The 15,310-nt window shown below is 43.8% G+C and overlaps 1 protein-coding gene across 5 annotated transcripts in view; it reads right to left on the reverse strand.

The window, feature by feature from the left end:
- The window catches only part of RIPOR2 (RHO family interacting cell polarization regulator 2), a 72,213-nt gene that overhangs the window by 39,705 nt on the left and 17,198 nt on the right, over positions 1-15,310 (reverse strand). The window contains exon 2 of one of the 5 annotated variants that reach the window (XM_082046588.1): positions 2,198-2,238. The exons of 3 other annotated variants lie outside the window; for them this stretch is intronic. In XM_082046588.1, the coding sequence (XP_081902714.1) occupies positions 2,198-2,216 (19 nt within the window). In that variant the 5' untranslated portion in view covers positions 2,217-2,238. Of the gene's footprint in view, positions 1-2,197; positions 2,239-12,089; positions 12,104-15,310 lie in introns of those variants that run through there. One more of the 5 variants, XM_082046590.1, reaches the window with a different exon arrangement.

Genomic DNA, 15,310 nt, shown 5'->3' on the forward strand with positions numbered 1-15,310 from the left:
TTTAGACTCAAAACTCTTGTCAAAATGCTAACGTCTTCCACACGAACATCTTCTGTATCAATGTGAATGAAAGATGAATGGGTTTCGCTCCAAACAAAATCTCTGTGTGCATGTGTGACCATGTGGACCATGTGCACACATTCTGGAAGCATTTAAGTTTGCTTTTGCTTTAGGCAAGCAAAAATAAATAAATAAATAAATAATTGAAAACGAATTTATTTATTTACTTTATTTTGCCTCAGCACTTGGATGGCTTTGCAATGCTTTAGTAGCTAAGAATTTCGTCAAGAAGTGCAATTGAAATGCAAATTGAAGACCTGCCTGGAGCTACTTTTGCTTTGCTTTTACATAAAATGCTGAGAACTCAGAGCCCAGATAGTCTTATGTTCTGTCTATATATATTATATGTAATCTTGGTGATTAATGTATGTTTCATTTCTCTACAGAAGAAAACTGTGATAAAAGGAGGTAACAGAGTCAGAACTGATTAAATTTCCCAGTTCTGTTCAGTTACTTTTCAGTTTGTTAGGGTAGAGGTTGACTCTATCATACAAACACAATCTGTTCTTAAGATTTAAACGTACATTGCTGACATCTCAGATACTTCCAACTGACCTCACAAAATCACACCGACGCTGCCGAGCAGCAGCAGCCTCTTAGCGCAGATTCACATAGACAGTGCCTGCATATGGGCTCCATGTTGATGGATTATTTATGATACCTACATCCAGCAAATACACTTTGAGTCATGAGTATTTGTCACATTGTTGTAATATACTTCATAGAATGGGGATTTTTTCCTGCCTCTTAAACCATTCACAGGCCTCTGTGCTATCAAATAAATAAACCCACCTCTGAATTTAATAATACAGTTGTGTTCTTATGCATAGATGTAGTCACTAGTAAAATTTCCATAAGGCTCAGCCCACAAGGACTTAACCAGATCTCTTGTTGACCTGACCAGTATCCCTACAGATGAGCACTACTATTAAGGGGATTTTTGGTGCTCCTCTAATGTAGTGACAAAGCTTCTAAGTCTGCACTTGTCAGTTATCTGATATACTGCTACTGTCTTCTAGATACAGTATACATTTTGCTCTCAATATAAAGTATATTGCATATCCAAAATCGTATTAAATGCTTTTGAGATTCAACAGAACCACCTCAACAGTGGATGCAAAGAGTATGCTTACATTTTTAAATCTATATAGCTAATGAACTACTGACGTTTCATTTTAAAAAGTCACCGGTCTGCTCATTGCTAATATAAGCATGTGCTGTGTAGGAGCATAATTAATATAATTAGTACTGCCCATGCTAAGTGCAGAGCAGATGAATGATGAGCCCATCAGGGATAAGGTGAAATCCTATCAGTACTCTTTCTCTGTCCTATTCACTGACAGCTTGCAGCAGGGAATGGCAGATAATTGATGATATCTCTGTCCCCAGGGAAATAAGAGTCCCCTTTCCCAGCTCTCCTTTCAGTCTGGAAACAGGGAGACAGCTGAGCCTGAGCTAATGAGAGGGGAAGGGACTGCCGAGCCCCTCACATCCACAGGACTGCCCTCTCATCATCACCCTCAGCATGGACTTCCCCCTCCCATAATGCCAAAATGTTGGATAAACAGTGTGGACTTCAATCTGAGATAAGAGAGGGGAAATTCAGTCAGAAACACATTTGCTAAATCTACACTGACTTTCACATGGTCCCTTTTTGTTTGCTTTCCCCCACGACCAATCTGGAGACGATGTTTTTTATTCACCACACGATGAGGGGAAGCTGGTTTTGCTACATGAGCGCTAACAACCATGTAAAGCTGCAACAAATATACCAGTGGTTGCGGTGTCCTTGATTCCTCCTGGTCCCTCCTTCTCACAGCTACGGTGATGGCTCTGGGTCTGGGGTATGCTGCACGGTGTTGGGGAGCTGTCTGCAGCTGAGGGTTCATGGAACAGAGGCTTCGAGGACACTTCAGGATTATGCATAATCCTTGATTAAATGGGAATGGGGGGTAGGACTCGATGACTGAAGAGACCCTTGATAATCCTTTGTTCTGATATTTTTTTTCTGTGTGTGACACATCTTTCAAAGGGCATTCTGCATCTAAAGAGCTGCAGTCCCTACAGTGAGACTGATGCAAGTGGACAGCTACAGAAAACAACTGATTCTGTTTTGCATGCTAGGAACATTTCTTACCTGCAAATCCGGGGTACATCTAACAAATGAAGTGGTATCTTCTTGAATAAGGAAAGAAAAGAATATGTTCTTCTCTCGTCTGTCAAGGTCTATGTTCTGCTTATCAGACTAGTTGCCCAGTTTACAAAGGTAAGAACTTGTAATTGCAGTAAGATCTCATTTAGGAGTGTGCATCTCCAAAAGAATAAATCCAGTAATGGAAGAAGCTGATTTTACCCTAGAAGTCATGTCCTCCCAGACAGCCAATTCTTTCTGCTTTGCACTCATAGACTCAAAGTACACAATTCAATTCTAAACTTACTCAGGCTGAGTTCAATGCCAAGCTCATTCAGTATGCTTTCATCTGATGTCACTGGCTTTTGTAGCCTAAAGTCCAGTAATTTTTAATATTAATTTTCCAAGTTCTCTGTCTGACTTAATTGAATCACCCTGGCAATATGAGGCCAGCATGGCCAGTAGCCCAAATATCCACCTGGAATTTATGGTTTCCATGTTGCTGGGACTCATAGAAGGCACAGAGGTACGCATCTTGGATGATAATGTAGGCATTCTTGTGGATGTTTTTTTAATATAAAAAATTGCAATAATATATGGGTAGGGGCACTCAGAAGCATTATAAAAACTTTCACAAGAAATTTAATTATTTCACATGAGTTTTTACACTTCTGGGACAAAAACTCTTAGGCATTATTAGTGTACAGGCTCCTAATTCCCAAATCTGCCAGGAACATTTCTGTGGGATGGGATCTCCTGGAAGCACCCATAGAAGAGCACCTTCTGTTGGTCATTGAATTACACAAATCATGGCTTTCATGGCATATTTTATGCTCCCAGTGACTGGGCTCCTCCTTCCTTGTGCAGGGTAGCATTTGCCAGAGTTGTACAGACATGTGAGCTCCATCTGAAGAGCTATTCTTGGTTGCCAGAGCAAAACAATGTGCATTTGTTCCATCAAAGTCCAAGGCTATGAAATTATTCCTAAATAGCAGCATATGGCTATACTGACAAGCACACTTCCCAAGCCTACATCAGGCGGTGAAAGGTCAGCAGATCTGCGAGCTTCGAATGTTAATTTTAGCGTACAGGAAAAGAGCCACGTGGGCTCACCAGCATGGCTGCAGAGAGCAGTATTGCATGCAGAAGGAGCTACAGCTGAGATGGCTCCCTCTCCTTTAAACACAAGATGTGAGAGCACCCATGTCACACTTGGGTGGGCATCAAAGCTGATGGTAACCACGTATTCCTGCCCCAGCATAAGGATGCAAAACTCCTGCCCCATCTCTTGCAGCAACATGAATCTTAGTTTAACCCATCACAGCTTGTCCAGCCCGAGCTGGATCTCTTCCCTCACTGTGGATGGACATCCAAGCCTTGCTTCTCAAGCCATTGACTATTCAGTGGAATCTCTCTGAAAGCTTGTGCTCACTTTTCATTAACAGCTTTATCTGCGCTAGTGATGCCTGCAGTGATTCTTTTATCAGTCATATTTCAATAGCTTCCGTTTGGGTGGATTAAGTTTCTACAATGCACAAATAAGTGTTTATGTAACCTATGTATCTTTTATAGCTCGACTTAAGCCCATAGCTGGGAGCTTTACTTTATCAGGCAGAAATCCCTCTGAGTGAGCACAAGGTGCTGCTGCCAGTTTCTAATAACTGAAAATGTTACCTTTGGATGCTTCAGTACCAAATTTAAGCTTTAGTTTTGAATAATATTCTTCCCAAAACTTGATCCTAATAGCAAGACTTGTTGTTTACGGTCTCATTTCTGTAAGAACATTTTTTATGTTGTATGTAAGGACATTTTCAACTCAAATGCTAAAATATTTGCTAGTTCATCTCTAGACACCCTGAGCAGAAACGCAAGTTGTCTACCATCTGGAATATCTCATGCTGTTTGTTCTGTTCCTCCTACCCAAACTGGATGAAGTACATAAACCAAAGAGCAATCATAATAAGAAAGCTAACAGTCCAGGTCAATAGCAAAATGGTAAAGAATATGTGGTTGTAAATGCATAGGACCTGATACTTGATGCTCCCACCACAATATTGCTCTATAAATTTAGTAAACATCAGTTGTCTTTTACACCAGTCTAGGTGACAAAGTGTAGAAACTTCTAACTTCATTTTTTATTTTTACTGTAAAACATACCTTTGGCTCTATCATGGCCTCTCTAGCACAGAAATACTGACTGATGGTGGCTGAAATTGCCCCTTCCTCTGCTTAACCTCCCCTCAGAGAAACACCTGCAGCACCGCTCCTTGCCCTTGGGTTCAGCACATGCCGAAAACATAAGGAGAGGGAAATGCAAACGAGTTATTTCACTATAACAAACTCAAGGAAAAGATATTTGATCATAAATGGCTCTTGCACACAACAGATGGGTTCGTGGTAGCTGACCTCGTTTTTTTCAGTTCTAACATTGGTTTTGTGCTGGCGGCTGGAGTGAGCGTGCGCACAAACCTCATGCCGTGCCCTCCCTAATGCCATTCCTTACAGCACTAGGAACACAGAGAAATCATATTCAGCTGGCATTAGTGGAGATAAGCAAAATGTGGTCTGTAACAGTGCGTATGAGTGTGGCTGAGGGATCAGAATCCGACTGCCTAATTAGATTTGACGTTCACTCATTTCAAACCCACCCTAGTATGCAGAATTGTCTTTGATTAGAAGTCAACTCCAATTCTACTCACCATTGATTATTCATCATGTCAATTAAAGACTTAATTAAAAACAAAGCCCCCCCACCACCACTCAAGTGCTGGCAAATGATCCAAAGGAAAAGCATTTCTGAAAATCAACTGAGAATGATCTCGTCGTGCCTTAAACCCACTGTGCATTGAAACCGTAACAGCGGTCCAGCGTGAATGACCTGCACACATCATGAATCACACTGTCATTTTGGCAGCACTACACAGCAGTAAAGGTGGAAGGCTTTGTGCTGCTCTGTTATTTACCCCTATACTAGGAGATAAACTACAAGGAGTGGTCCAGTGAGAAGTAGAAAGACTAGCAGGATGCAAAACGGGCTGTGGGAATTACTCTGTCTAGCAGCAGCCTGGTCTCTCTCTACCTCTCTTGGCATTTGCACTGAACACTGTCCTGTTGACCACATGCTTTGGGTGGAATTTCAATTTCTCAGCTCAGATCACAAAAAGTGATCAACCTATTCTGCATTTTTGCAAGCATTAGCAGTAAGGGATGCCTGGGAAACCATGAGTGGTACTGGTGGTCTCCCTTGTCCCTTACAGACCAACAGTAACATTTGGATGAGCCTATGAGTGAAAACTGAGAACAAGTGGGTAAGTCAAACCTGATGCCAAAAGATGCAACTCCGGTGGGAGTCTTTTGGCACAATCCATGATGACTCTGAGCAGTGACCTAAATTCGCATGTCAAGTGTAAGCAGTGGAGTGTCTTCACTTTCTCAGACTGTGGAACTAATGAACATAAAAACCTTCTCACTGGCAGGAGAGAAAAGCAGTGACCCAGCAGTGTTTCATATAAAATCATCCTTAAGAGCACTCCTTTCTTTTATTACTTTGCACCAGTATTTCTGCTGTTTACAACATTCATTTAACGCAGATGCCAGCAGCATGGGCATGGACAGTAAGACAAGGTTACTACCCTTTTGCATCTGCAGGAAAGTAAATGCATCAAGTAGACACATGTAGGACACTTTAGGTAACCAGCGGGCTGCTCTAGAGACCAGCTGTTTGGCTTTTGCCAAGACAGACAAACTGTAGCTGTAATTTGTATCCACTCCAGGTAGCTCTAATATAAGCACAAGTGAGCTAAATTAAACAAACAAGACGGGCATTTTATCCCTGAAAGGAAAGTAAAACATCATTGTTGTCAAATCCTTTCAGTCGCTAATGAGATACAAACGCTTTGCTGCTCCTCTTTAAATACGTGGATTAGAGTGACTTAAAGTGCCTTGGATGTTTATATGATTGTTCTGTTTCAAGGGCTGTCTTACTGGCACATTACTCACTAAAATGTTGTTGAAGATGCATGCTACATGTTTTCAGACAGAACATACTTCAAGCTGGTCGTTCTTGTCCCCGATATGAGTATTGCAGCAACAGATTTATTTAATCTTTGCGACACCTCAGAAGTGTGGCCATTTCAAGAGCATCTCCATAAAAGTCCTGCGTTACTTCATTTATATTTGGCTATAGCATGTGCCTGAAGCTTTCTTCTAGTACAAGTGGTTGAACACTGTCCATGCACAATCAGGAGAGGCTGGGTGCTCTGATGTAACTCTTGTCTCTTGGCTTCATTTCATTTAAGTTCAAAATTGAAATCTTGAACTAGAGAAGAGCTTACCTATATGACGTCAAAAACTTACTCTTCTGGCTAAAATATTTTCCATTTTAAAAAACTCACTAAAGCATAGGAGACAACAGTGCACATCTAATACCATCAATAGCTTAAACTTCCCCCAAACTACCATCATCTTCTCTAGCCAGGATCATTTAGAGAAGCTGCAAAAAGCAGCTGAAAGAGATTCAATGCAGGATAAAGGGAGTCTGTGCTAGGTAAACAGTGCCTGTTGGAAAAGCTTGTGTTAAAGACACTGATATTGCAGAAGAGATCTAACGAGCATCAGGGCAACTGAGCAAAACCCAGAAGGTTGTTGCTACATGTGGATGGCTGGGAGGCTGAGGTATCCCAGCTCCCTGTCCCTACACTGCTGTTTTACATGGAACAGTCATTGTCCACATGCACAAAAACCAGGACAGCTTTATAGACACACAAGCCTTTACAGAAACCACTTGAAAAAATACATAGAATTTTATGGAGAACTGCTGTCCTCACCGCCACTTTCTGAAACCACATTTCATTTCAGTAGCTATCAAGTTTCTCAGTATAGAAAAGCTGCTCCCTCTTGAACCTGTGAGGGATTTCTGCTCCTTGTGGCAAAAGAGGTTACACTGCTTGAGCAATCACTGGCATAGATTTGGCTTGGACTGGTTAGCACTCTCCCACACAATTACTGGGCATGGTTTGGGATGTGGCGTAGGCCGAGGAGCATTCCCAAAGCAGTCTTCTGGTGCTTCCCTCTTTTGGACAACAGGGCAGTTTAATGCAATGGATACAGGCTGGTCTTTGCCTGTTGCCATTAGTACCTGAGAAAAATCTCAAATGGCCATGGTTTAACATCACAGACACATCCAATGCAAATCTAATGAAAACATTAAATATATGGTAACTAGATCTACTCAGGTTAAATTGGTAAATTTAATCTGTAGTGAACATTAACAAAAAGAAATATTGAATTTAAAATGTCATACACTCCAGACGTGCTATAGGATTAGTTACCATTTGAGTCTTTTAGACACAGAGACATTACAGATAAACTGAGCGTGGATTAAACAGATCTGACAGCGTTTATTGTTCCTGAACTACAAGGTAATTATCTTGCGTAACTTTTCATTGCACAAATTAAGGCTGCACACATCTCAGAACAGCTCTGCGTTTCCACAGCCTGCCATTTAAAGGAAAAACCCACTGGGGCCATCACAGGCTAATGAACAGCATATAGGAATGATGCCGGAGTTTGTCCTCTGCTGCCCTTCCACTCTTTTCTCTTTTCCTTCTCTGTTGAGACTTCTGCATTTTCCAATTCACATCATCATTCTGGCTATAAGAAAAGGAGGACAGAACCATTTTATGCTTAACCAACCTCATAGCCTTTTATGAGGACATAATGAGGTGGACAGATGATGGCAGAGGTGGATGTGGTCTATCTTGATTTCAGTAAAGCATTTGACACAGTCTCCCACAGCATCCTCACAGCTAAACTGAGGAAATGTGGTCTGGACAATCGGGTAGTGAGGTGAACTCCGAAATGGCTGAAGGAAAGAAGCCAGAGAGTCGTGGTCAATGGGGCAGAGTCCAGCTGGAGGCCTGTATCTAGTGGAGTGCCTCAAGGGTCAGTACTGCGGCCAGTATTATTCAATATATTCATCAATGATTTGGATGAGGGAATAGAGTGTACTATCAGCAAGTTTGCTGATGACATGAAGCTGGGAGGAGTGGCTGACATGCCAGAAGGCTGTGCTGCCATCCAGTGGGACCTGGACAGGCTGGAGAGTTGGGCGGGCAAAAATTTAATGAAATATAACAAGGGCAAGTGTAGAGTCTTGCATCTGGGCAGGAACAACCCCAGGTTCCAGTATAAGTTGAGGAACAACCTGTTAGAGAGCAGCATAGGGGAAAGGGACCTGGGGGTCCTGGTGGACAACAGGATGACCATGAGCCAGCACTGTGTCCTTGTGGCCAGGAAGGCCAATGGCATCCTGGGTTGTATTAGAAGGGGGGTGGTTAGTAGGTCAAGAGAGGTTCTCCTTCCCCTCTACTCTGCCCTGGTGAGACCACATCTGCAATATTGTGTCCAGTTCTGGGCCCCTCAGTTCAGGAAGGACAGGGAACTGCTGGAGAGAGTCCAGCACAGAGCCACGAAGATGATTAATGGAGTGAAGCATCTCCCTTATGAGGAAAGGCTGAGGGAGCTGGGGCTCTTTAACTTGGAGAAGAGGAGCCTGAGGGGTGACCTCATTAATGTTTATAAATATGTAAAGGGTGAGCGTCACAAGGATGGAGCCAGGCTCTTCTCGGTGACAATCAATGATAGGACAAGGGGCAATGGGTGCAAACTGGAACTCAGGAGGTTCCACTTAAAGATGAGAAGAAACTTCTTCACAATGACGGTGACAGAACACTGGAACAGGCTGCCCAGGGAGGTTGTGGAGTCTCCTTCTCTGGAGACATTCAAAACCCACCTGGACACCTTCCTGTGTAACTTCATCTAGGTGTTCCTGCTCCGGTGGGGGGATTTCGAGGTCCCTCCCAATCCGTAACATTCTGTGATTCTGTGTATATGATGATGGAAAACTACTTTATCCTTTTGCTAAGGGAAGCAATTATCTTTCTCACCTGGTGGCAGCATGAGATGCCCACAAGAAATACACTGGCTGGAGAAAGCATGCATACAAGTTTGTTTTATGCTCACATGGGAGTTGTTATGCTGGATCCATTAGTGCTGCCTTCTCTACTGGGAAGCAGGAGGATTATTTTCTTTTTAAGGGTAGAGCCAGGAAAGAATGGGGAAAAGGCAAACCCTTGTTGGACAAGTGCAGATGAAAAGCTGTTTAACCTTTAGGGAGTTTCTCCTCTCAGTATTCAGCATGGAAATCAAATATATTGCAAGCATGTCCAGTCCAGCACCTACATGGAAACAAGGATTTGTGGTCCACATGGCACCTGGGGAGATGAGAGCAACATCTCTCTCCAATTTCAAAGAAAGCAAAAACTTGGTATATGTAGACAGAATTTTAAGCTGATTATTCTCCAGCCTCAGCTAAAGTCTTAGCATTTTTAATATGGCTTCGGTTTGGTTTTGTGTAACACAGATGACTCAGTGAGCATTTCCAGCTCTTGGTTTTATTAATCTGAACATCAAATAAACTAAACATTCACCTCTGTTTACTTTAGCAGATGTCTACTCTCATTAATAAGATTTTGTGTATATCCAAGTAGATGTGGCCTGTGAGTGTTACACTGAATTCAAGAAAATGCCTTATGGTTCAAAGAGCACCTCACAGCCCATTGCTTCCTATCCCACAATCATCGCTCTGGGAAAACCCAAGTCCTTCTTCGAACTAACAAAATGGTATTTTGCAGATGTACCAAACGAGACAAGGAAAAGGCAGTCAGCCATGCAGGACTTGACACATTATACACTTAATTGAGCAGTGGCATTTTTTCAACAGCATCATCACCCACAGACGTGCCTGTATGGTTGGGAGAGTGCACAGGGATTGCTGTTGCTACCACAAGTGGTGAGCAGGGAAAAAGGTGTCTCCATACCCAAAACCTACTTGCACAGGCTTTACTGCACGAAGCTGTAACATTCACCCCTACTTTTGTACCACAACTAGAGTTTTAGAACCAAACATCCATAAATTAAATACCAACAGAGGATATCAAGTTGCTTAATTGAGGAAAAGGACCTTTCCCTTGTGTCATATGATAAGAAAATGCCCGTCAGACTTTGAACACTGAGCTACACCAACCATCCTACCTGTCTGCCTGGGGCAGTGCCATGGACCAGTGCCACCATCCTAGCCCCAGGCATCAGCTCCTCTCCCCAAGAGTTACAAGGCATCTTAAAGGGATGTATTCACTACAAATCATATTTTTTCCTCTGTTTTGCCTCAGTCTTCTAGCAGAAGCAAGATAAATTTGACAAAGAAGAAAGACACCTCACTGAGGGACAAAGATGTTTTTGGCTGCTCAGACAGTGAGACGATAATTTGGGGAAAGAGAAAGGAAGCTGCAGTGCTCAACCTTGCCCTGTCTGTCAAAACACAAACCTCCTGCAGTTATTTGCAGGTGCTTATTTGCCTGTCTATCGCTAACAGATTTCACTGTAGATGAGTTCCTTCTTTTGGTCAGCTGGAATAGAAAGGTTTAAACAATAATAGATAGAGTTGGTCTAGCCTGGCCTTTTGCAGAGGTGAAGGCAAAAGCAAGAACCAGAACCTCAGTGATGATTAGATAGATTTTCTCCACTGCAATTGCTTTTTGCAGTTGATGCGTGGTTTGAAGTTTTGCTGTTGGTGATACTTGCAGGACAAAATCAAGCCTGACAGATCTTTGGGTGTTGCAGCTAAATGTTGTTTTTGAGATTTGTTTTTAGTGGTTTCTCACAAAAGGGATTATCTGAAACAGATCTGGTATCACTGAAGGGTTACCAGCAGGCTTCCTGACCTGGGAAGCTCTAGCTGCTGCAGCTAATCGGGCTGTTTGAGGGCTGCGAGAGGCGGCAGGCTGTGAGCAGTGGGACAGCAGTAATGAGGTGGCTGGCTCTGCCAGCCAAGGTCAGCTTACTGGAGGCATCAGAGACCAGAGAGCTTCTGATGCTTTAAAAGGGCTGGAAGATAAAATGTATTATTGTGACGACTTCATGTGTTGCACTGGTTCCAGGGAACTGTCAGCTTCAATTTGTTCCTCCCATTGAAAAGAAGAAAGATGCTCACATACTTCTGTGCTAATCCCTCATTTCTTTGTCCTGGTTGGGGGCTGAAAATTACAGGATACCCTTGTAACATAAAAACACAGTAGAAAAAGACAACTCTAGAAAAAAACACAAAAACAGTTCTTGCGTCATGCTTAGAAGACTTGCCTTTTATTGAGACCACTGGGTACAGAGCTTGGATACAAAGACCAAAGCAAGGTCTGTGCTTGTGGCTGCCAAAAGGTAATTCAAGAGCACCAAGGAACCTGCCCTTAACTCCAGGCCTTCCAGGGAGCAGGGCAGCATGTACTGGGACCTGCTTTCTTATCACAGCTGGGATACAGCCAGTCCCTAGAGCCTCGCTGGCACTTCCTAATTAACCTGGGCCTGGTCAGAGAGGGTGATCCTCTTTCTTCACAATAGCACTAGACCCAGCCCCAAAGATACTTCAAAGCTAGAGATGGAGAGCCAAAACTCAGGGGGCTGAATCCAAGTCCCCTGGGTGCAGGCCTGTCGCAATAGGAGAAGGGGTAATGGTTTTAAAATAAAAGAGGGAAGATTCAGACTAGATATGAGGAAGAATTTTTTCTTTACTATGAGGGTGATGAAACACTGGCCCAGGTTGCCCAGAGAGGTGGTAGATGCCCCATTCCTGGAAACATTCAAAGTTAGGGTGAACAGGGCTCTGAGCAACCTGATCTAGTTGAAGATGTCCTGGCTTGTTGCAGGGGGTTGGACTTGATGAGCTTTGAAGGTCTCTTCCAACCCAAACTATTCCATGAGTCTATGATTCTATGATAAAACTGCTGCCCACTTGCAGCGAAACAAGAGCACAAGGTGCTCTGAGGAGCAAACAACCCGTGCTTACCTGCAGGAGGATGCTCTACCAGGTTTTGGCATGGCAGCTTACTCCAGGTTGTCAAACGGAGGTACAACCAGCTCCAGGGGAGGATTAAACACTGCCTTATGCCTTCTTTCCCCTTGAAATATCTGCCTGGAGCAGGAGCAAGAGCACCAGATTTGTGGGACAGGAGCAGGAATGAGCCAGCCAGGCTCAGGTAAGCAAGGGCAAGAGCACCATTTGCACAGAGGAGCAGAAATAAAGCTGCTGAGCAGCTGTGGTCAGAAAAATTATGCAGTTTCTGCTTCACTTTTGGGTGAGCAGGGAAGGAGGGTCGTGGGACTCACAGCGAGCTGGCTGCCCAGCCTTAGCTAAGCCACTCCAGACATTAGGCAGGAATATATAATATGATTTGGTTTATTGCATCCAGGGCTGGCTCCCACTGCCACTCTCCTGCCAGTCCTCTCACAGGGAGTTGGCAAAGCGCATTCCATCGTTCATCCTTTGTCTGCCCAGCTCTTCTGCACACAGGCTGCTTTCCTGCCTTGCCCTGGCAAAACTCAGTTGTCTGAAGGACAGTGAGAGAAACAAAGATGTTGGCAAGTCAGCTACAGGGAGGAAATTAACTTCTAGTTTACACTGTTGCAAATCCAAAGTGGAGCCACCACAGTTTGCGAAGTCCCTGTAAGCAAAATTACTTCCGGTGTCAAAAGACCATGATTTTCAGTTCACAGTGGGCCAAATTCTTTCTCTCTGCCTTCTAGAAGGGTAAGCACATCTTGGAGTCAGTGACACAATTTGTGCAAAACTGACAGGGGGGTGGGGGGAAAGGTCAGTGCATGCTCTTGCTGATTAATTTTGAAAATCTCTTGCTGAGAAACCACTTTAACAACACACTTGACAGACGAGCAGTGAGCACTGAAAGCTGAGTGAACAGAACAGTGACCTCCAAGCTCCTGTTAAGTGGCAGAACAACCAGGTTTCTTCCCATTTTGTTAATAGACTCATCCAGGAACCACATAGCTTGGAAGTGATGCAACAAGCTCCTGTCTGACACTGGTCCTCTCTAATGAGCCCGTGCCAGGAGCATGGTTCAGGCATTGCTTTCCTCGCTTCCTTCCCTGTCTGCTTCCAGCCGATGCTCTGTGCTGGCTGAATGGCCACAGACACAAGCCACCCATCTCCCTGCTGCTTGCAGCTTAGATTGACTGATGAAAACTACCCCAGTAAGTGGGTTGTCCATGTCACTGCCACATGTATAGCATGAGAGGGGGGAAAGAAAAAAAATAAAAAAATAAATAAAAAAAGAATCAGACCAGCCATCCCTTTTTTGGAAAAAGCCAACGCTGCCTTTAGTTCTCATTCCCACTTCTTTCCAGCAGGGAAGTGAGGTGGCTTCCCCCAGAACAGGACCTTTCCCAGCAGCGTGTTTTGTCTGGAAGTTACCTTTCTACTTGCTTAGGTTTTCAAAACATAAAAGAGCAAAATGTAACCCTGCACAGCATGTGACCATGCTGCCCTGAGTTTTGAGGCTGTGCTTTGTACGGCTCTTACCCTGAGTGTTTGTTCTGTGATACAGGTGAATAGAATGGTCATGTGCCTTGACACTACAAGAACGTAAAGCAACCTTCTCACTTAGGAATGCTCCTTCCCAAACCACCCTGTCCCACCCTTACACATTCCCAAGTGTTTAAGAAATTGTAATTCCACTACAGAAAAACCTCTAAGTTATAACTGTAACTTCCTCTAGAGAGGAAGAGAGATGTGGAAAAGCCAATTACTCTGTTCCTTAGACAGGATCCTGGAAATAAATTAAACCTGTTGCTTGTTAAAAAGTAAAACAAACAAACAATCAAAACCCCCGAAGCCCACACCTTGTCAAAGAAGTGGTACTTGGATGTCAAAAACTAAACCAGCACAAGGCTACAGATGCTGGGATTTTAAAAGTCCACATCACACAAGTGCTTATCTGCACTTTCAGAAGCAGAGACACCATCTTAAGTTAGTGTTCTAGTGATTTAGTTACTGGCTGAGAAAATCCTGAATTTACAGAAGAAAAGATAGATTTTGCTGCCTTTAGACTCCCACCGTGTAATATATACCACCCACACGTACTTAAGTGTGGAGCAATCTGTCACATTTGCCCATTATGGTTATAAACCAGGGCTCTTAATTTGTCCCAGTGGATACCTTCCTCAAGTCTGGCCACAATAAACTAGAACACATTATATCTCTTCGTGCTGTGTGAAGATCTCAGAGGTGGCTGGGCAGCGAGCACAGAAACCTTCCAGGAAAGACACCCTCCTCTTACCTCCTTCCTTAAGCCCCCTGTTTGGGTATGCTCCCATTTTTGTTTATTCAGAAGGAGAGAGATGCTTGTGAAAGCTAATTAGCAACTGGAGAAGATGAAGATAATGTTTCTGTTTGGGAGCGTGTTCCCTGCCCCTGGCTCCAGCTGTGTGACAGCAGCTCAAACACGGTAATTAAGATGAGCGTGGCTGAATGCATGGCCAGATTAATGAATGCAGAAATTATGCTGAAAATACATTCAACTCTTCCCAGGGAGATGTATGAAAGGGTGCAAAGCCAGAACGGCCACACACAAACAAACGCACACACACGGTTTCCAGAAAGCTTTCTGAAACTTTGAATGAGAGACAGCAAAATGGTCAGTTAACACAGCAGTAGAAAGATCAGTCATAGGATTAGGATGACCTTTTGTAACCGGGGCATTCAAAGGTAAACTTGAAGTGCAATGCCAGTGTGTAATACGTTTGCATCAGTTCCTGGGAATGAGCCAGAGACAGAAAGGAGAACTTAAGAGGGTCTAAGCTTTCCTCACACCAGTAATACCATAAAAGCTCACTGGAAATAGAAAGTCAAGACCTAAGGGAACGCTGAGATTTTTTTGTTTATATATGGAAACCAGGCTAAGCACTTCCATGCGCTATAAGAAAACATTAAATCAGATCCCCACAACAGCTTTTGATACCCCTCAGCGAACAGCCACAGCCAAGACTTTCTTCACATTCACAGCCTAAAACCACACACTAGAAGCCGCACAGAAGCCCGGCTTCCCTCCTCAAAAACCTGTCGCTGCCTAAACCCCCGTAGGAGAGAAGGGACGGGGGCCGCTCCCCTGACAGCGGCTCCTCAGCCCCGCAGCCCTCGGGCTCAGCTCGGCCACGTCCCGCCTCGGGAGCAGGCAGGCCCCCTTCCATCCCACGCGGGTTTCTGCTCCCTCCCCG

This window comes from Streptopelia decaocto, assembly GCF_964273445.1.
Source record: "Streptopelia decaocto genome assembly, chromosome: 2".
Taxonomy (NCBI): Eukaryota; Metazoa; Chordata; class Aves; order Columbiformes; family Columbidae; genus Streptopelia; species Streptopelia decaocto.